Source organism: Solenopsis invicta, chromosome 13, assembly GCF_016802725.1.
Source record: "Solenopsis invicta isolate M01_SB chromosome 13, UNIL_Sinv_3.0, whole genome shotgun sequence".
Lineage (NCBI taxonomy): Eukaryota > Metazoa > Arthropoda > Insecta > Hymenoptera > Formicidae > Solenopsis > Solenopsis invicta.
This window is the reverse complement of record NC_052676.1, coordinates 27,808-51,500: the sequence shown is the minus strand read 5'-3', so window position 1 is coordinate 51,500 and position 23,693 is coordinate 27,808. Positions and strand designations below refer to the sequence as shown.

At 32.9% G+C, this 23,693-nt stretch overlaps 1 protein-coding gene across 2 annotated transcripts in view; it reads right to left on the bottom strand.

Annotated features, from left to right (window-relative positions):
• The window catches only part of LOC105207045 (putative epidermal cell surface receptor), a 28,045-nt gene extending 4,886 nt beyond the window's left edge, over nt 1-23,159 (bottom strand). For both annotated transcript variants that reach the window (XM_039456952.1, XM_039456953.1), the window contains exons 1-8: nt 23,054-23,159; nt 14,791-15,339; nt 13,616-13,906; nt 12,651-12,843; nt 12,340-12,557; nt 10,526-10,881; nt 7,068-7,335; nt 3,898-5,241 (exon numbers count right to left, since the gene is read on the bottom strand). In XM_039456952.1, coding sequence (XP_039312886.1) covers nt 3,898-5,241; nt 7,068-7,335; nt 10,526-10,881; nt 12,340-12,557; nt 12,651-12,843; nt 13,616-13,906; nt 14,791-15,339; nt 23,054-23,159 — 3,325 coding nt within the window. The remainder of the gene's footprint in view (nt 1-3,897; nt 5,242-7,067; nt 7,336-10,525; nt 10,882-12,339; nt 12,558-12,650; nt 12,844-13,615; nt 13,907-14,790; nt 15,340-23,053) is intronic.
• Nucleotides 23,160-23,693: the final 534 nt, after the last annotated feature.

The window sequence follows — 23,693 nt, the reverse complement described above, 5'->3', positions numbered from 1 at the left end:
ATACGCATATGGTTACATCTGCATACTATGTGATCCATACGCGTGTGGTCACAGAGTAAAATTTAAGATTGAGTAGAGTTAGAAATGTCGGTGAGGGGGTGCGGAGGAGGGGCTTCGCAGCATCCACGCAAGGGATCTTTTGAATTAGAGTTCTATGTAAACAGAAAAGCGACATTGATGTCTGAAACTCTGATTGATAATCTGATTGTAACTTTGATTGGGTATGTGAGCAGCCATGTTGTGACCACAGCTGTTTGCAGAGTGACATTTAATGATTAGGTTATCCAAAATTGAAACTGAATAAGAAGAGGAACATAATTAAAATGTGCCATTTATGATTGTGTAACAATTTGAAATATCAGAGTTTCAAGTGACGGAATATGTTTATATTAAATGGTGTTTGATGACATTTACAATATGGCGATGGTGGAGGTATTGGGTAGGGTTAGTAGGATACTGGAGGTTGTGGTGGGGGTTTGATGTCTGCGTACGCAGAAAAGCGCGCGCGCCTTCGGGTCCCCGGGGCTCCCTGGATACTTAAAGAGCAGGAAGTGTGGCGCCTCCAAGCGAGGCGGTGTGCTGTCGAGGATTGGGGCGAGAGTCTGTCCCTAGATGGGCCGGGCTCTCGTGCCGTCGGTGCCATCGGGCCCGTTCTGATGGAATGGATGGGCCGGCGACGTTTCGGACCCCTCACTTACAGGCTGGGGCAGGTGCTCACCGGGCATGGTTGCTTCGGTGAGTACCTGCACCGAATAGGTCGTGAACCCACCAGGATGTGCCACCACTGCAGGGCTCGGGTAGACTCGGCGGATCACACCCTGCTGGATTGTCCAGCATGGGATGATGACCGTCGGGTCTTACTCCGGGCCTTGGACATTACCCAGGCCGATTTCTCCTTGGAGAGTATGGTAAGAACCATGCTCGAAGGGGAGGAGAATTGGGCAGCCGCGCTCTCCTTCTGTGACTCCGTCACCTCACAGAAGGAGGGAGTCGGCTCCGAACGCCGCTCCCTGCCGAAAAAAGAGACCTGGGAGAAGGGCCCGGGCATTTGCCCGGGTCTCGTAAACTCCCCAAACAGTCACGGGATGGAGGGAGGAACGGGCGAGATGCCATGTGCCTGGCCCTCCAGTCCAAGACTGCTGGGAGCTGCAGGGATCGGGTGCGGGGGCACCCTATCCCATTGCACGCAGCTCCACGGCAGGGGAGACCGTTGCGTGGTGGTCCCGCAACGGTCTCCAATTAGGACGGCCCTCTCCCATGCTAAACGGGAAAGGCGAAGGGGCTCGGGAGGCGCCCGTTGGAGAATGCCTTCGCAAGCCCGGGGCGCCCCTCACGTCTCATGTAAAGGTGGACCACCATGGGGTTTTAGCCGGTAAGAATTCTGCATAACCGCTTCTCTTCCCCCCGGAAGGGAGGGGTATCCATGAGAATTTCCCCATATAAAAAAAGGGGGGGGGGTTCGATGTCGCTTCTCTCTTTATATAGAACTCTATTTCGAATGGAGTGAACTTTACTTTGCTATAAAATACACATTTACATTATCAACTTTGTTAATAATTTTTTAACGAACAATCAGCGCCAATTAAATCTTTCGATGGTCACTCAGGATAATGTCCTTGACAATATGTTAAGGTTAAAGTGATTGGAGCTGCGTCTCTTATAGTAAATGATTACTCCGTTGTATATTTAAACTATTTAGTTAAGCAGATTGCTAATGCTATATAATCTAAATTGTTTTTTTCAATCAGTAAGGTAAATGTTCCAGTGTCCTAACATTTGAGAGCTAATTCTTATTGAAAACAGGATTTTTTAAATCAAAATAATACTTTTTCTTTAAATATTTTGTTGTATACACAATAAAGATTATACTTTAAATAAAAGAAATAAAAAAAATCATTATCAATTTGTAATTTATTAAATATTTGTAAATATTGTATTTTTGTACACGTATATGAACTTATGTCCGGACAGCCTGAAACATCTATGTCCCCATATCCGGATACAACTTATCTTAACGTCTGATGGCAATGTGACAATCAATTTGCTGATATTAGAAATATAAGAAAAAATAAAAACAATAATATTAGTAAACTTATTTTTATTTAAGAGTTAATAAAATATGTGATTAGTAAAATAATGTGATACTGCACAATTTCTTTAACTTTGTTTCTTTCTGAAAAACTTTTTTTTTAATTTTCTTTACTAGAGTAATATTTTTATATTTCTAATAATACAACTTTTATTATTAATATTATAAATTCAAGCTGTCAAGCATGTAGATGGACATTGGGACTGCTCTAAATTTAGCTAGTATCAGTAACCGAACATTAAAATATTTATATATAAAATTAATTTATATATAAAATTTATCTAAATGAACAAACCATATAGAATATAGTCATTTTTAATTAAAATACCGAAACATTTCTTTCAAAAGTTAATTAAAAGAATTTTTTTTTGTTACAAAAATCACTTGCTCTTAGTAAAATTATTACGGGTTGCACGAAGTTTATCAACATATAATATTCCTGAGCTCATTGTATTAATTTATTATTATTTAAGTAAATATTGTACAACGAGTCTAAACTTTTCAAATATACACATTTTTAGTATATGTATATATTAATGATTTAAAAAAAAGACTTAATTTTAAAGATTTACTTTAAGATTTATATTTATAAATATTTAACAATAATTATTTCTTTAATATACGGTTGGATACACTGAAACATGTCCGGCTACTGGGACATTTACCTTAACTATAGTAATGATAAGTTTAAATACATTAGGTGTAATATTTTATTCAAAGGGAAAAAATTAAATATATTTTATATACACTTATATTTAATTATTTAAAGTTTTCAACAAGAAAATCATGTTAGCGCATTATAAAAATAAAGATGAGTCAATATACGCTCAGCGTCAAAAAGTTTACAACACTTTTTCAATGACTTTCGGGACTTACAAGTCTTGCTTATAGAGCGGATTAAGAACCAATCGTTTGATGATTAGACTGCATTCCGAAACTCATCGAAGAAAAGATATTGCCATTAACCTTTTTGGCGCTGACCATACATTTGTATAAAATGGCAAGATTTAAAAAGCAACTAATGTTTTATGATCTTTCCGTATTCTTTAGTTAGTCATTGTGCTTTAATATAGATTTTGCGTAATTGTTTTTTACAAAATGTTATTTTTCTTTTACATAATTTGATTTATTTTTAAAAGTGAATTATTCGCTTGAACATTCTCTAGCTTAAATTTTTTCTCACCGTATGTCTTCACGAAGTCTAGAATAACATTTATTTTTAACGTTCATTTTTACATCTCCACACGCGTTTTTGTAATTGTTTCAAAATTATTTCACAAGAAATTATTGCAAAAGTAGCAAATGTATGTTTTTAAAGTATATTTATGTACATATTCCTTAATAATAATTATATAGAATTTTCTGTAAGAAGCATATTTGGTGCATGTGGCGATATTTTTTATTAAAAAATAAAATAATTTTTTCTGGAAATAGAATAGAAATAATTTTAGAAGTAAAATCAAAATAAAAAAAATATATTAAAAAGTTGGCATTTTATAAATAATATATGTCAGAGATACAATCATACGATGCAACTTAATTCTTTAATTAATAATAAGTGGATTTTAACGGAAGCTTAAATTTTGGGACGTATAGTATTTATAAAATTTAATGTTAAAGTTTCACAAATTTTGTAAAAGTGCACGATAAATATCGGTAATAAAACATTATTTTACACTTTAACAAAGGTCTTTAACAAAGAATCGACTCATTATTTTACTTTTTAGAAAGAAATATCAGCTCATTTACCAAATGTGACCGCTAACGAAAATTCTGTACATTATTCTTTTTTATGATCAGGAACGAACCTGACTGACTGGGCGTTTGTGCTGCGAGCGGGTGGTTCAAGTGCGTAAGTCCTGAATGTGGTATGTGAGCGTCTATATGAGGTAGTAGAGTTGGCAGCGGTCCGTTCGGTACATTATGGGATATAGCTGGTTGTCCGGGATAGTTTTGGAAAGGCTTAGGATGGGAATCATGTTGATTAATGTGCGCTAATAATTCTTCAATTTGCTGCGGAGTATTCGGAATATCGAATGTGTGAATGTGATAAACGGTCTGCCCGTTCTCATCTTTTTGCGTAAAGATATTAGGTTTTGTTGTTTTCTTCGATGCAGTCGTGCCGAAATAAATGGGTTGCACTCGATTATTGGGTGATTGTTTTTGACTAGAGATTTGTTGGTGAAGATCGTACAGACCCGGATAACCTTGGGGAGGAGTATGATTCAGCTGAATTAGGCCAGGGTGCTGCGAGTTTATCAGATGATTCAATTGTTCTGGCAAAGTTTCATGACCGGGATTTTTTGGACTTTGTTTCGGCCGATCTGGTAATATCAAGGACATTTTTGATTTTTCCGCATCAATAAAGGGATTACTCGGTGTGGTTTTCTTTTTTGAAACCGTAGAAACAATTACATTTGGGTCTATTGAATCGGGTTTGAGGGGGATCGAACCCTGATAAGGAAGCCCAACCGCTGAATTATCGTATTGGCTGTTGATATTGATCGAAGATATATTTTTTCTGTTATTAGGAGTAAAAGAGGATCCTGGAGCTGACGTATCCGGATGAGAGCGTAACGGTACGAACTGAGTCTGATTAATCGGACGATCTTTTTGCGAAGGAGTCAACTTGTTTGAATTCAATGAACTTGATACACGTTGATTTTCGTTGACGGAATTTGGAGGTATCGAAACGGTCTTATCGGGAAACCTATCGGGTGCTAACGGACCAGGGAAATAGTGTTCAATTGTTTCCTTGTGAGGCTTCGGTACTTCTACGGGTTTTTTCGAATCAAATTTTGACTTTGATTTTTCTTTCGAGCTCGATATAGGTTTTTCGGAATGGATAGGTAAATGAAAGACATCTTCCGCATTGGCATACGTGGATAGGAAGTCGGGGCTATAAGGTCCGTTATACGGTACCATGGGATGTCCTGGATCCATAGGATAGTGAGGAGGTGGGTGAGAAATAGTGTCTGTTTGGGTTTTATCGGTTTTTGGGTCTTCCGAGAAGGGAGAAGTACCATGCTCCGATTCCTGGCTGGGCTTGAGCATTTCCGACTTGTTATTCAGTCTTTTGATATTGTCAATCGTTTGCTGATCAAACATGTTTGTAGTTAAGGGGCCGGGATACGCGATCGTCGCGTTCACTCCTGCAATAAGTAAAGTCTATTGTCACAGAGATTGTCAGTGATCGGTCACAGGTTGTCCAAAGTCCATGCATATTTACAGCGGGATCCAATTTAAATATTTCAAAGCGCAGATTTTACGAAGCATACATTTACAGCTTTGCTTTCATTCAATTATCGCATCATCAATGAAGTATATACAAAGATAAAAAATGTAAGATTAACAATGTAAATTTTGAGAAAATACAATATAATAAATAGTAAGAAATGATAACGAAATCGATGTCGATTCGATGTACCATTTCTTACTAAGATACATCCTAAAGCCATTAAATTGCAATGCAATAAATAGGCACAATCCAAGTAATAATTGTGCAATAATGTACCCGTGTGAGAGCGTATTCGGCACGATTTATATTTGTATCTATTATATTTCTATTTGCAAAGTAATAATAGTAATGAGATCGGATGAGATTATCAGTCCCTATACATCACATGGACGAATTCTTACGTGACTTCCGCTAAAGGTTACGAATTTAAAAATCTGTATGTATATACGGGATGTGTGGATTCGAACTCGTGACGTGTCACGTTACAAGTCCGTCGCTCTCACACTGAACTACACGACACACCGTCTTTATATGTGCATAAGATTATACTAAAAATTTTTAGGAGTAACCAGATATATGTATATAAGATATACTTTTCATTTTATTCTATAATATTTTATAATTTTTAGATGAAGAAATTATTATACTGAGAAAACAATTTTTTGAAAAGAGTAAAATATTTAGTCCGATACGCGCAATTAAATACTGAGTTGGTTTAATTGTCTTGTTACAAAATTTTAATAATTGACACGAATAAACTACACCTTTTTTGTGTAACTAAATAACTATTGAATCAATCCAATGTTTCTTAGTTGATCGTATCGGACTAAATGTTTTACATTTTTAACAATTTTCTTCTCACTGAACATGTAGTCACGAGATATTGCAGTAATACTACAAATTATAAAGTATAGTAATTTTACAGAAATATTACGTTGGGATAAATTATGATGTAATATTTATTATATTGTAGAATATCTATTAAATTGCAGCATGATATATATAAATTTGTAATATTAGTGAAATATTACAAAAATTATACTATTCGTATAAATATTGCAATATCAAGAAAAACGCGGTAAAGTCTTGCGCTAAATGAACGCGCAGCGAGAGAAACCGTGTCTTTTTACGCGAGTCAGTGACTTCCAAGCACCTTTGTTTTATCAAAGAAATATTATATTTTGATATAAAAATCTCGATAATAGCCATATTACGAGCGCGCTTAGGTGACTGCGTTAACAAAATGCTATGCTACTGAATAATTTTGCATAACTCAAGATATGAATAGCTGAATAAAAAGTTAAATAACAAAAAAAACACAATGTACGTAATTATGTATATTTGTGTGATAATAAGCTCAAGTTTAAAAACAGTAAAGAAGTATATGTAATTAAATGTTAAATGTACCTTGAAAACATTTCGAAATGTTTAAAAGCAAAAATACCTTATAACAATTGTAGTTACTGTGCATTGGTATTTTATATTAACGCTACTATACAATGGTTGGCTACAAGTGATTCCATAAGTATAATTACTAGTAGTTGAGCATCTAATAACTAAATTTAGACAAATGAGATTTATGACAAATTAATTAACAATAACAAATTAAAAATTTTTTATCCCAAATACTGCGTGCATTCCGAAAAGTTAAGAATTATCCGATTGATTAGGATGTTGGGAGATGTATATTTTATTTATATTATATATCTATAGAATTTTTTTATTTAAACTATTATTTACCTGGCAGTTGTGCCGAAGGATGGGCACAGGTCCATTGTGTACAGCATGGGTTAGTAGGTACATGTGTCAACGTTGCTTGATACGAAGGACATGGTAAATTGGCAGGCGGCAGAGCTGGTACAAATTTACAAGCAGCTTGACAAGATATATTGCCCATTTCACAATAACAACGTTTCTCGCATCCAGTGACATTCGAGGGTAACTCGCTCCAGTTATCATACACAACTCCTTCGTAATTACAGGAGCCATTGTTTCTACAGCGCACCTCCTAAAATTTATTAATATAACTATTGCGAGAACACGGAAAGTTTAAAAAAATTTTGAGCTTTTCAAAACTTTTATTTGAGAATATGTCATTACTATGAAAACGATATTACATACGTAATCTCTCTCTCTCTCTTTTTTTGTATCTACTATCAAGTCAGTACAAAATCAGTACAAAATTACCTTTACAAAAAAGGTAAAAAAAAGGTGCCAATTTATGTGTGTGCGCGCGCACCTTATCTATAATTTTTTTTAAAAACTCAAGTGGTACTATTTTTTAATTCAACCTAAATGTATTTTTTCCAAAAAATGTATGAAATCTTTAAATTGCGCCAATTATAAAGAGAATATACTGCTGTTTGAAATAACTGTTGTACTACTTTTAACGAATAAAATGCAAGTGATATTATATTTATTTTTTAAGTAAAACCCAAGAAGCGGTATCTTTAATTCTTTTTTAAATAAAATTTAAGTGATACTGTGTCTGTTTATTTTTATTGAAACATTTTTCTGTTCTAACTTAAGTGGATGTACTTAATTTAAAAAAGTTTCAATGAAATATGTAACATTTAATCCCAAAGAATTAAACAGAAATGAGAATGTTTTATTAAAATAAAAAATTTTTAAACTACAAAAATTGACGCCTCTGTTTTACAATATTTTATTTAGATTATAGTTAGACATTTAGCAGCGCCATTTCTGTTTAATTAACCTCAACTCCCATCCACAATAAATAATATGTCTCTTGTATAGATAAGATTATATATTATGCACTTTTTTCAGCCAAATTCGTTTGTCTCGTACAAAAACGTTGAATAAGTGTATTATTAATAAATATATGCAGTTAAAAATATATATTTTGCATTAACTAGACTCAATATTATATTATACTCCTACGAATGCTACGTATAAAATTTTTCAAGTGTCACAAGATATGATTGACAAAGTGCATATGAATATGATAATGAAACATAGCTAATTAGATTGCATGAGCCTTATTAAATTTATTTTTATCTTTCTATCTTTCTCCAATGCATATTTTTTCCAGCAAAAATGTGGTTTACTTTTTCTCAGGTCTACCTCTAAGTCATACTTTTTTAACTCTAGCATAATGTAAATGTATATTTTGAATGATTTGAAACAAGTGTCAAATGATTGAATAAAGATATAAAAATATGTGTAATTTTACAAGTTGAGTCTCAGAGGTCTCAACGCTGCGTATTCTCTCTGGTTTTAGAAATTTGTAACTAGATTAATTAATAAGTATGGTAAGTACATTTTGAATCCTGTTTATTAAAGTTAACAAAATTAAGTGTAGCTCTTACAATATATATATTGAGTTCACTAAACTAGTTAAAATAATACATGATATTAAATATGCTCGCTGTGTTACAAAATAAATGTTAATTGTAAATAAATAATATGTGTTAATCTCGCTGTTACCTGATATTTAATAATATTTCTGAGCGTCTTATAAAAGATATTTTTTCTTATAATAGATAATTCATTTTGTAACACAGCGAGCATATTTAATATCATGTATTATTTTAACTAGTTTTTAGTAAACTCTATATACATTGTAAAAGTTACACTTACTTTATTAACTTTTTTAATAAACAGGATTCAAAATGTACTTACCTTACTTATTAATTAATCCAATTACAAATTTCTGAAACCAGAAAGTACACGCAGCGTTGAGGCCTCTGAGACTCAACTTGTAAAATTACACGTACACCAGGCATTGGAATCATTTTTATATCTTTATTCAATTATTTGATACTTGTTTCAAACGTCAATTCATTAAAAATATACATTTACATTAACGCTAGAATTAAAAAAGCATGACTTAGAGGCAGACCTGAGAAAGCAAACTACATTTTTGCTGAGAAAGGTAAATATGCATTGGAGAAAGATAGAAAGATAAAAATAGATTTAATAAGGTGCATCCGATCTAATCAACCTCGTTTCATTACCATATTCATGTGCACTTTGTAAATCATATCTTCTTATGACACTCGAAAAATTTTATACGTAGCACTCGTAGGAGTATAATATATAATAATATTGACTCTAGTTAATGCAAAATATATATTTTTAACTGCACATATTCATTAATAATAAGCTTATTCAACGCATTTTTGCACCACGCGAAAGAATTCGGCAGAAAAATGTGTCGGTTGCCCCGTAAACCGAGATATTATTGACGATTCAGGTTACAGTTAGATGCTGATAGTGTAGTAGCGAGCGCCACACTGTGTCGAAAATGTGAAAGGGAGAATTCCTGAGGGCGATGACCAAGGAGACGTATCTTACAGAAAAATGTAGAGATTAGAATTTGCATCGCGATATCTCCGCTTGTACGGCACGGAGAGAAAAAATAAAAACACTTTTATATATGCAATTTTTCCCAAGCTATCGAATGAAATGACTTTGAACTTGATCGGTTCAGCCGTTGCTGAGATCTAATAATCTCGTTATGCTTGAACTCGCTGACTCGCGTAAAAGAGGCGTCGGTCCTTCTCGCTTTTTTTTTTTTTGAATTGGCACGAGACGCGACCGCGCCTCTTGATAAATATTATTATTTAAACATTTTAAATATCTAAAAATTAAAATCTAACAAAGACAACAACAATTGAATTTTTTAAATATTTTGATATAATACAACAGTATGTTTCAATATTACTGAAGCGGACATTTCACCATTGCTGCAATGTTGTTGAAACGTTGTAGCAATATTTTGCAATACTGTGCTGTATGGAACGTGACCAGGGTTACATCCATTAAGAAAAGTGTCATACAATGCAGCCAATAATTTTGTGCAAGTCTGTACATTTAAACTATAAATTAGTCGTTTTATGTGTAATGTCTCAGATATTAATCTTTCTCTTCAGGATTTTTCCTAATCTAGGATTTGAATTATCCAAACTCGTATAAAACGTTCCACGTTATGTAATTACAGACGTGTTTGTGGTATTTCTATAAATATGATTTTTGTATTCCGCGATTCTTGTCTTTAATAATGTTCCCGTTTGGCTCAAACAAGGAGGTTTCACATTCCGCACAATTTATTTGATACGTACGACGTTAGGTTGTAAATGTAATCTTTTTTAACGTCTGATATGCGTATATGTTTAGTTTAGCGCAGATAAATTATATTAAGCAAAAGAGTAATTATTAAAATTTGAGAGCTGTACCTGGGGACAGCATTGTGGTGCTTTTGGGACGAAATCCACTGGGACCGTCTCCCAATCCAAACAGTGAGGATCTAACAAATCTAGACCCGAGTCCGTGGGACATTCTATCGTGGCGCACTCAGATTTGCCATTCTCTACGCAAGTACAGAAGGAAATACATTCATCATACCATTCTGCACCAACTTTATATGATTTTCCTCTATAATTGCAGATGTCCTTGTCGGATATTTTCTCCGAAATGTTTGTCTTTACTACTTCGGCTGGCAAAGACACCTGTACGGCTGGTCCAGTATGACTTCCTTCCGTTACCCGAACATAATACGTATGCGCGGGTTCTAAACTGGAAACTATGCCATCTGTAAATATATTAGGAGTATAAATAAGTTTCCGCCGTTTCACAAAAAATGGCGCCACCTTATGTTATGGTTGAAATTGTCTGTTGTAAAACGTTATATCGTAAGGTTGGACATCTGGCAACAACATAACCTTAGCGATATTAGCAATTTTGTATCAGCATTATATATCTTTTTTCGTGCGAAAATGTTCGAGTTTTGAGCCGAATAAGCGTCATTTGCGGGAGCTTTTGATTTACTTCTTTAATTTGAAGAAATCTGCAGCCGAGGCGCATCGATTGCTTATAGAAGCATATGGTGAGGCTGCTTTAAGTGAGAGAAGTTGCCGTGAGTGGTTTCACAAGTTTAAGAACGGTGAATTTGACGTCGAAGACAAAGAACGTAGCGGAAGGCCGAAAGTGTACGAAGACGCGGAATTGGAAACATTATTAGATGAAGATTCGTGCCAAACGCAAGAAGCACTTGCACTTACATTAGGAGTGACTCAACCAGCAATTTCACATCGTTTAAAATCATTGGGAATGATTCAAAAACAAGGAAACTGGGTTTCATATGAACTGAAGCCGAGAAATGTTGAACGCCGATTTTTCACATGTGAAATGCTGCTTGTCAGGCATAAACGAAAGGGTTTTTTGCATCGTATAGTCACTGGTGATGAAAAATGGATCCACTACGATAACCCAAAGAAGAAAAAATTATGGAGACTACCTGGCCATGCTTCAACATCGACAGCCAAGCCAAACATTCATGGAAAAAAGCTCATGTTGTGTATTTGGTGGGATCAGCTTGGTGTCGTGTATTATGAGTTGCTCAAACCGAATGAAACCATTACTGGAGCTCTCTACCGAACACAATTGATGAGATTGAACTGAGTACTCAAGGAAAAACGTGCCCACTACTACTCCAGACACGATAAAGTTATTCTTCTGCATGATAATGCTCGTCAACATGTTGCGGCGCCGGTCAAAACCTACCTGGAAACACTCAATTGGGAAGTTTTACCCCACCCGCCGTATTCACCAGACATTGCTCCTTCTGATTACTACCTGTTTCAATCGATGGCGCATGGCCTGTCTGAGCAACACTTCACATCATATGAAGATACAAAAAATTGGGTCGATTTATGGATAGCTTCAAAAGATGAAGCATTCTTCCGATGCGGTATCCGTATGCTGCTAGAAAGATGGGAAAAAGTAGTGGCTAGCGATGGACAATACTTCGAATAAAACATTAGGTACCGTTCTTTCACAATAAATGCCCAATTTTTGATAAAAACGGCGGAAACTTATTTATACTCCTAATATATCAATATAATTTTAGTTTTTTAATCTTATGTTTTTGATAAAAATAAGAAACACACGTGTTTTTTTTATACGTGTCCAATCTCACTTTTAGGAGAGGTAAAACACTCTTTTGAAGAAAATCCATTTTCTTTTATTTCTATCAACAAGCTTTATCTACCTTTATCGGGATTCTGTTGTCTCCATACATGATTGTTCTGCGAGATCTCTATGGTAACATGTTGAGGATCCTTCGTGGTCAATTTTAATTTGATCGCTGTTGAGTTTAATACCTTCACGTCCATCAAATGTACACTCAAATCGGTGGAATTCTCCAATCTAATCTCATGATCGCCCAAAGTAACATCGCATAATGTAACCGTGCAACATTTTTTGTCTCTAAAAATCAAGATAATTAGTTGTTATTTTATTTATTAATATGATTTTATTATTTAATCTGCAACAATTAATTTTATCTATTAAAGATCATACCCGGGATCGGCTAAAACGACGCAGCGATCATGCAGATTGGCTATGGTTTCATTCGGTGGACATCTGGGCTGACATTTCAAGTGACCGCCAGCCTCACAAATGCATATCCTAGAGCAGCCGTCTTCAACGCGTTGTCCCCTGGTCACTGTTGCGTTGCCGAATACACACGTTTCTTCCGGTTCAGTAGCTGTATCTAATTATATACATATACTATAAAGTTATAACAAATTTTATAACTTTTTTAAAAAATTGGAACACTTTTTAGAAATACTAGAAGATAATAATAGAACATAATTTTTAAAAAATTCAAACATTTTTCAAATTTTTTCAGATGAACTTAATGTCTAAAGTACTCAGATAAGAATATTTAGACTAATTCAAACTATTGGATATTAATGTTAGTATAGCATTCAATACATTATATTGTCAAAAAATTTTATTTATTGTTATTCAGAGCTTTCTAATTTCGGAAGTTTATTTTCAAAATATTATTTTATTAAAATTAAGTTCAGAAATTTGGATGAATTTTGAAATTGCATCCTTTATTCTATCCAATGCTGTTTTTCAATTAGGAAAAATAGAATTGTCAGCGGCGTTGTGTACTACTCGCTCGATTTCATTGTAACAAAAAGAAAAAAAGATTTTGTGATATTGCACACGTGGAATAATTTCAAACAGTGAAATTATAATTTTTCCATTTTTTATCTACGATAATAGATAACATAAAAATTCAAATGTTAATGAATGATGAATAAATAAAAATATCGAGATTAGTAAAAATGCTAGTTAAGAAATTTAATGTAAGAGTATGATTTATTGATAAACCTTAAGATGTGAAAGGTGTAAAATGTGTTTGTACATATTATGTTTTATTTTAAACGAACAGAAACGTGCCAGTTATAGATAGTGAATTTCCGAACTTTAGTTTGAAAACTATCAAATTCTGAGAATATGAAAAAACTTACCTGAATCCGTCGGACAGAAAATAAGAGCGCAACATGGTTCTTCAGGAACCAATTTTTCTTGACACACAGAGTCCTTGAGCTCTCTGCCCGCTCTGATGTAAGGAGAAACACATAATGGCTGACAATCTATAATTCCACTTTCGGAGCACACGCATTTTTCCTCGCAGTTTCGGACAACTTTTTCGCCAACTGAATAAGTATGATCTTCATGGATGCACACTGATGCTTTAGGAAGTAACGTTGAAGAAATGTTTACGGCAGTTGCGTTATGTGGTGCGATGTACTCTCCACCTGGAGACAATTGATTAAATTGATTAAGTATATGTGTACTACGTTCACGGAGAGAACGACCACGAAAAGAATGCGTTTCCCGGTTCGATCAGACGCCTATTTTACACTTTCGACATTGCTAAACCTGAAAGGTCAAACCGCAGATTATAGTCGCCAAGGATCCCAAGTACAAGCTCGCATAACATGTATCGGCGTATGCAACGCGCAAAGTTTTATTCGAACACGAGTAACCCCCACGAGATCGATTGATTGATCAAGCGTTTATTATTGCCCTAGGACAAGCCCTCTAAGGACAAACAGTTAGCAGTGGTACAAAGCAAACTGATAAAGACGAGATAAAGAAAAAATAGATTGGATGAAAAATAAAAATAAGCATAAATATAGCGAGAATGAAGATAACGAAAACAAAACTAAAAAATCAAAATAAAAATAAAGAACATAAGTGAGGAAAGATAATAAGATAACGGAAGGAGCGAGGGTGCTTACGATCAAGATAAGAGTGAAAGAAAAGATAAGAAAAATGCAGATACTCGCCCCTTCTGTTATTAACAGAAGAAAAGTGTCAAAACAAAAAATAATAGCAGAAGAAATACTAGTAACAAAAATAATAAAATAAAAATCGTAGAGATGACGAAAGGAGCGAGAATGTTGACAAAAGTGGAGTGAAATGAATACAGTGAGTACTCACCTCTTTTGTCATTAACAGAAAAAATAAATAAAAGAAAAGAGAGAGAGAGAGAGAGAGAGAGTTAATTTGAAAAAAATTGCCCAATTTTGATTTCATATATAATAATATACTATGTAATATTTTTTATTTTTTTGCAAAATATCAATAATTATAAAATAATCGATATTCATTATTTATGTTTCTTTACAATGCTTACCTTCGACTTCTTTATCGTCTTCGTCCATGCTGATGTCACTAAGATCCGTTATATTGGCATGCAATGAGTTCGTTGGCTCCGAGGCAGTGACGTTTAAGGCTCTGCCTCTTGACAACGTTGTTTCTTCCGTCATTTGAACCCCTACTGCGCTGTGTGTCATATTTTGGACAGTTAAATTGCTCAATGGTGTTGTTGTGACAATTATCGGTTCATCACGAAGAAGAAACGGAAGAATCGTTACATTCGTAACATCCATAAATTTTGTTGTCTCTGAAGATTGGTCGATTTTTACTGAAGTTGTTGTTGGTGAAAGCGATGATATCGTCGGAGCGTCGGAATCTACAATCCTCCTAGAATCATCATCCTTGACGATAAGTTTTTGGTACTTTTGATCGCTTTTGACTTTATAGTCTATTACGAGTTTTTTCTTAGTTTCAGTTGTAGCTTTAACATCAGTTTCTTTCGGATGTACATTTCTCGATTCCGTTGTATCATTCCGCCATTCTGTATGAAGGGGTTGCACTTCTAGTATGTCGTCACTATTGGTGTCTATAAGCAAAAAGAAACGATTCATAAGAATAAATTCAAGTATCTAGTAAAATTATGAGAAAAAAATGTATTTTTTAATGATAAAGGTTTATATAATTAGCTTTATATGATTATTGCAAAGAGGTTACCGACGTAATATATTAATCTCTTGGTTTAAAATTATTGGACACAGTTTTAAATAGTCATTATAGATAGTTCAATTACCGAAAGTTAATAATCATTTATATAACTATTAGCGTGCTGTAGTGATCATTGCAAACAATTTGATTAATAAAATTAATAATCACTCGATGAAAAACTATTTGGGAACGATTATTGCAAACAATCTGATTAGTGGAATCAAGAATCACTTGTCGTTAATTCAAAACTATTGATATGAGTGATTATTGCAAATAATTTGATTATTGGATGTTAAATGATCACTATTAAAAAGTGAATAATCGCTACCAAAATCCAATAGTGATTATTGGCTTTCCAACAGTTTCTTTCCGTAAGACTTTAAAGTGCAGCTATCAAGTAAAATCAGAAATATAATATCACAATTTAAATTGCTAGTCAATTTAATAATTTTGATGCATTTCTCTTTCTTTCTCTACAATCCCCCCCCCTTCTTTATCTAAAAAATTGTAAAGAATTTGTTGCAAAAAATATGACTTCAACCAGGGTTTGAATTTAGATTTACCAACTCTCCATGTGGATATCCTAGCCAGTTCGATCATCGAGGCACTTATGTATGATATAACTGATACGCTAATATAACCGTAAAGTATATTAAACAAATTTAAATTGAGAGAATGCGACGCGTAGTTGGAAGAACATGCAAATGTTTATAAATTTCCTTAGAAAAATGAATGGTTGGAAAGCCAATAATCATTATTAGATTTCAGTAGTGATCACTCACTCTCTAATAGCGATTATTTAGCATCCAATAATCGAATTGTTCGCAATAATCACTCAATAATTTTTGAGCGAGTGATTATTGATTTCGTTAATCAGATTATTTGTAACAACCACTCCTTGATAAATTTTAACTAACAATAAGTAAATATTCATTCCACTAATCAGATTATTTGCAATGATCACTACTGCGCACTACTTTTAACAGTTACATGAATGATTATTAGATTTCGGTAGTTGAACTATTTAACAATAATGACTGTGTTCAATAATTATAAACCAAGAGACTAATGTCACATTAGTATTCTTTGCAATAATCACTTCTACAAATACGTGTATCATTATATGATACCGAACATCTAGCCTATCCGGTATCTAGCCTATTTTGCTATCCAGCACATAATTAGTATTTTATCCTTACGCAAAGTTTTTCATCTGTCATTTGTGTCTTACGTTAGTACAATTTCGTTCCAAGACTTTCTAAATATTTAATATACCTAGACCATATTTTCATATTCAATACATACGAATATCTTGAAAAGGAGAAGTTTTTCAAAAATATTTTATACAAAAATTTTATGACTTTGTGGTGAATATAAGAGGGTGTCATTAGTTTAACCAAAGATAGTTGTTTCAAGATCACACGAAGATAACCTTTAATTTCTTCAATAAAAACCTTCATTTTTTGCATATTTTTGTAGCTTTTTGTAGCATGATTGATATTTAACACGTTAAGTGCTACGCCGGTTCGTGAAAACCAGCGTGGCGTAAATGGAAGTCTAGTGTCCAGTCCTTAGGAACCGATGTGGCTCTTAACGTGTTAAAAAAAAGGTATTTTTTACGGTTACGTATAATTTGCCAAATTAAAAACATATTGCTGATTGTATTGTATGATAATGGAATGTGGGTATGCGCGTAAAATAAATTTTCTTCTTTGTAGATAACCAAAAAATCAAAATAACAATTAAGGTTTAGTTTTCATATAAAGGCGATTTATTAGTATACATTTATACATTTATACAATTATCTTAATTTTATTGCACGCGAAAAGATATGTAGACTGGAACCAACATCAGGCTCGGGAATGCTTGGCGAGTGTGAAACATTACAGAGCCTCCAACGTGGGAGTTTGTCGCGATTTATTGGCGCAACTAACATCAAGTTCAGACGAAAGACAAATGAGACACTAGTTTCGCCAATTCCACAGATCGCTCAGACAGGCACAAAATTTAAGCCTCGTGTATCAACAATGTGTAAATTTTTGTATATTTTTTATCATATATTTTTACATTTACATTCGTGCATTGCAATAAGACAAATACGATAATGTCACGTTATAACCGTATATCGAATGAAATTTTACTCGAATTAAAACATCTTGCCGGATACAATTATGGAAGTGAAGAAATAGATATTGATAATGACAAAGACCACATGCCATTCTCCATCACAATAAAATGCGCAGAAAATATCAAATAAAGGTACGTATTATTTGTACCAAGAAATCCAATGCATAAAACTACATAAAATAAGATAAAGATTTGTGAAAAATTTTATTTGTACTTAAAAATATTTTGTAACATTATTAAGTAGAGGAGAAGAAGGTAATATGACACCTATTTTTATTTTATTGAATATTTTTTTATAATTAATATTTTTTATTGAAACTTGAACGATTACATTCGTCAAAGTATCGTTTGACAGATTTTAAATTCAAAGTAATAAAATATTTATTATTTAGGACGTGATTCATAAAAATCTAATGCACCGCATAATCGGTGGAAGAAAAAAAGTGGTTGTAATATGGCTATCTATAAAAATAATTAAAAAAAATTAGTTTAGTTTAAAAGAAACACAGTACCTTGTTAGAAAATTATATATTTTTAATTTTCCATGGAATTTTCCTGCGTTCAGAAACTTAAGAAATACCATTAGAAATTTCATTAGAAATATCGTTTTATCCCTTAACATTAAACAACAAGCATAAAATGATGTCTCTAATGTTTGTAGACACCGCTCTCTCTAGAATGAAAATCGATTTATCGAAGAAATATTTCGATATAAGAATGTTGCTTAAACAGCCATATTAATAAAATTCCATATTATCGTTTTAACTTTGTTTAACTCGAAATGTGTACAGCCGAAGAGAAAAAAAACAAGAAAACACTCGAGTGTATGTACATACCTTCGAGTGATATTACATTCAAATTTAAGAATAATGAGGAAATATATATAATTAAAGCTTAAAAGTGTATCTTGAAAAAGTGTAAAAGTGCTCAAAAGTAAAAATGCTTTATAACAATTGTCAGTTATTATGTAGTGGCATATTAGCATCGCTAAAAAAACGTCGGGTTACTAAACGAATAACTCCATAAGCAATTGTTAGAATACGTCACTTAATAACGAAAATAACAGAGGTAGCCATATTATTGTCGACAGTAGCCATAATACCCTCTTCTCCTCTAATAAATTAATATTTTATATTATTGTTATATTGTATGAATATAGAAATACATTATTTTGGAAATATATATTGTATACATAAAAATCGATTTTTTAAGTAACTTTTCTACAATTTTGCTATAAGATTTTTTTCTACAAGTTCAATAATCGTAGATTTTGCTATTCCAAAGTTGCGTATTCTTAAAAATGTGACAGACATGTCGCAATTTTTATAAAATGTTTAGAAGATACACTTGATGCATCTTCCGTTTATTGTATTATTTCATCAATTTATTTATTAGTTAATTTATTGCACACAGTTCCTTTCATTTGCAATTAAAAAAAGAAAAAAAAACAACTGTGACAATTAGAGAAGGTGATATTGTGAGTATAGCTATAATGAGCGTCCTTGTTATCTCCGTTATTAGGTGACGAATTGCTAGTAATTACTTATGAAATTACTCGTTTAGTAATTTTCTGTTATGTATTAGTGCTAATATGCTAATGCACAATAGCAGACAATTTTTATTAGGTGTATAATTAAGTTCTGGTCATTATTTTTCAAAATTTTTTTATTAACGTAAAAGAAATAAAATAATCATTTTAATCAAAGCATTGGTCGTTCGCATTTCTCACCACCTTTTGCCATCTTACAGACAGCAGTTGGATACCGCGAAAAAAGTCTTGATCGCAAAGAAACTTGCTAAAATAATAAATGATAAAATGCCACCCAAAAAATTAATGAAAGATAATAAATAAAGTTTTTCAGTAGCGTAACTCAAAATCTGCAGGATTGGGTAAATTCATGTTCATTTTGAATAACACGCGCGAACGAACGTTTTGGCTCATTTTGGAGTCATCCTCAGCGTTATTCGATAATAAAATCTTGAAAAAAATATCTAGCGACTGATGATTATCAGTCTAAAAAACAAAAAACGATCGAGTCATTAACGCTTTGCCAAATCCGTGGTGGCATCTTTACACGTAACGATCGATGTCGGAGGAGATAACATTGCACCTCTTCCAATAAATTAGTATATTCTATTTTAGATGACTTTCAAAATCATCACAATCATATTATAAGACTGCCGCAAAATGACTCACCCAATGAAACAAACTGATGGAGACTAGTGAAGTCTCGAATAATGATTATCATTAAGAGATATAACGTTCTTCTGTCGAAAGTATAAAATCAACTGCTAGATATTTTTTCAAGATTTTATTATCAAGTATATAGGTATGAGAATAACTCTAAAGTGAGTCGAAACGTTCGTTTGCATATATCGTTCAAGATGAATAAACATTTATTCCAACATTAATAATTGTATGTGTTTGCATCTAGCGCTATTTCCGCGCTGTACTTTCTGTTAGCCTTATTTTATGTCTTCTATTGTTTAAATTTCGAAAGTCTTAATTTAAGCACATATTGCTGTTAAAAATTTATTTCTTTATGATTAATTATAATAAAATTCATCAAGTTTTAAACTTTATTATTCAATGAGGAAATATAGACTGTTTTCCTATTTAATTTTAAACTTACTAAATAAAGTTTATTACTTAACCCTACATAATAACTGTGAATTGCGTTCCCACGCTCATGCTTCTTATAACTTAGTCTGGGTTATGTTAATGCCTCAGAATTAATGTTATTATAGAAATTGTTAATATAATTATAAAGAGGTTCTTGTACAAAATTCAAATGCTACTGATCTTTGCACACGCACTCTAATGTAAAGATTTTAATTTCAACAATCTGCTTCAACCTCCGATCGATTGGTGTTTTCTTTTCCTTGCAAAAATATTTCAACAATAGTTTTTATGGATAACTTCTCATGCGGATTAAAATTTCGTTTTCCTCTGCTTATAATCACAGAGTTAGTTATTTGTACAATTCAATACATTTATGCTTAATCACTTTTTTGATTCAATGTACATTACAATGAGTTCAAAGAGTATTCTAATCTTTGAAATTCTTGCAAAAATCAGATAGTGCAAGTTAAGATCACTTATTTTCATTTTTTAGATGTAACTTCCGGTCCAAAGATATTGTGATCCATGACACAAACATCACAATTTAACGTTTTTTTCGCACTGCATGGAGCTGGGATCTCAATCAGAGCAGAGTGAAATTTTCGAAAACAGCGTCGAACATCATTAGTATTACTAATGTAATTTACTAATGTACATTACTTATTAAACGATATGCGGAACTTTAAAGAACAAAAGCAGGATCTTGGTAACGGAGAAAGCTCAATGAAGACTGATACTATAATCATCCTTAAAAGATAAGAATAATATTTTATTTTACTTTCCAATTATTGTATTTGTCGTCAATTTGTACAATTTTTGATCAAGCTCTAGTGCGACTTTTTCCGTTAAAAGAAGAAAAAAAGAAATGGAAAGTACTATATTCTAATGTTTTCATTTTCATATTAATTACGAGTTAAGAGTGAGATCAATTAAATGAATATTGTTATCAAGGAGCACAGATACGTCAAATATATAATAGCCAATATCTTCAAAGTTAAAAAAGAACTACGTGTTAAACTTAATCATTTGTGAAAGTTAAGTTGAACTATTAATAAACTATTTCTAGGAGGGATAAAATTACAGCGACCACGTGCATTTCCTCTACGCATAGAAGAGTAAGAGCGGGAAGAAATTGTAATGAATGACGTCATTTACATACATGGTAAATAATATTTTAAAAGTCTTTTTTATTTTTAGTTTTCTAACATTACATATAACGGTCGGATTTACGTCTTACTTTTACAAAAGTTAATTGTTTTGACAATGCTTTTTAAAAGAAAAACAACTATCCTTAAAAGAGGATATTTATAATTTTTTAATAAATTTATTTTTATGAAGAGCGACTACACTCGCTCGTCGTAGCAAAAGAGTTAACGATATAATCATTTTGCAGTTATTTTGACATTATTTTGATATCACGATGACTTTTTGTCCTGCTTGAAATAGATATGTAGTGTCGATAATAGAGAGATTATGTATACATATGTGCATTTCGTATTATAATTTCTTTTTTCTGTAATTAAAAGTCTAAAAGTCCAATAGTTTGTTTTATAAAAACTGTCCTGTTGGCAGTTGATTTATATATAACCTATCTCGTATTTATAGTAAGTCAGCATTTATCTATCTATATTAAAAATTTGCTATTACACTGTACGTACTTTTAACAATTTATTTTAATAAAATATATAATTTTGTATCAAAATACTATATGTTGTTTTGAACAATTTTTAAAAATTTTTGTGGTGGCTTGTATTATCCCTGTTTCTTTCCTCTTCTCATTATGCAATGTCGCCACATTTTTATAAATCACACCGTAAATCAATAATCGTTAAAATTTCAATAAAATATTGATTATTAGCAAGGTTATTGAATAAAATAGGTGCCCAGTGCCCATAATATCAACGTTTCTTCTAATACTTGAAAAAGATTCAATTTATATTTAACAAGATTTTTATATCGAATTAAAAAGTTGAAATTATTCTTAATTAATTTTCACTGAACAACATGTAACTGTTATACAGAATAATTGACATAAATACAAACGAATGTCTTGCGCAGCGGATCGTCATTATTGTGAATCATTTGTAAAAAAAACTACAAATCTTAAAATGGATTTTTAAAAATTAATTCAATTCGACGCGAATGCCGGAATAGAACTTGGAAAATTCGAGCGCCTGTCCTGCGCGGTCGTTAAAATCTTCGGCTATGTTGTACGATCCTATGCGTTTCATTCATCGCTTTAATGAATGCGCGTTATTATTACACGAATGAAATAAAACATGCGTCGGTGCCTTATTGAAAATTAAAGAGCAAACTACAAGGAAATTTATAAAATATTTCTCTCTTTCTTCCTTTATTAGTATTTATATCTTTACTCATGTAACGCAAATATTTAAGAGGTATAATGTAAAAGATTTAAAAGAATATCTGGATATCTCGTAAATTTTTAGACGTATTTTAAGAATAATTTAAATAGTTTTTTAAATTATTTAAAGTTGTTTTTTGTAGTGATTATCTAGATAATTACATTAAAATGAGAAAAATATGTTGTAAGATTCTCATGTAAAGAATAATGACATCTTTCACTGTGATATAGTTTTATGCAAACAGTTCCGATTTTTTTCTTCATTATAAATACTTTTTTTAGAACATATATATATATATATATATATATATATATATGACGTATATTGTTGTGGACTTTGTTCTTATAAAATGTGGTGTTTTTCCAAACATTTTCTGACATAAAAATTTTCTGCTGCCTTTAATAGCAATTTTTTTTAGTAATATACAATTCAAAATACTTTTTACAATCGGAATGAATTTATCTACGAAAAGAACTTACCGGGTGTCGTAGTAATTCGCGTTTCAGCATTGACGACTATCGAGGAAAAGGCGACCCCGCCTAAGAGGCAGAGACCCAGCAGGAAACATCTTTCCTGGATACGCATCCTACCGCATTCTTCTGCACAAGCATATACACGTAAACACTCGTTTGTTCACGCGCATTCACTAATTCTTCGGCAAAAAAATTGGAAGCGGATAAAGAAAAAAAAATTTTAATCAACGTCCTCCCCCTCGGCGAACTGCTGTCCGCGACCAAGAACGCGTGAACCAACAACGCGGGAACAACGGACAGCCCGTGGCTGACTGAAACGAGTTTCAGAGTCCTGGATGGCGAGGAGAGAAAGAGAGAAAGAGAAAACGATCTACTTTGTATGTCGTATGTATGTGAAGAGGGCAAGGAGAAAGAGAGAAATAGGAAGGGAGAAGAAAAAAAGAAAGAGGAGGGAGAGAGAGAGAGAAACGGAATTTGTAGAGTTCACAGTTCTCGAAACGCTGCCAGACACCGCTAAAAGTACGTGTGCACGGTGACCGATCGACTGGTCCGCCGCTCTCTCTCGTTTCGTTGGCGATCCGTGCCGAGGCCAGAGCTGTAGTGTAGCATAGCGGTGAACGGGATTTGCCTCCGCCAACGAGTCTCG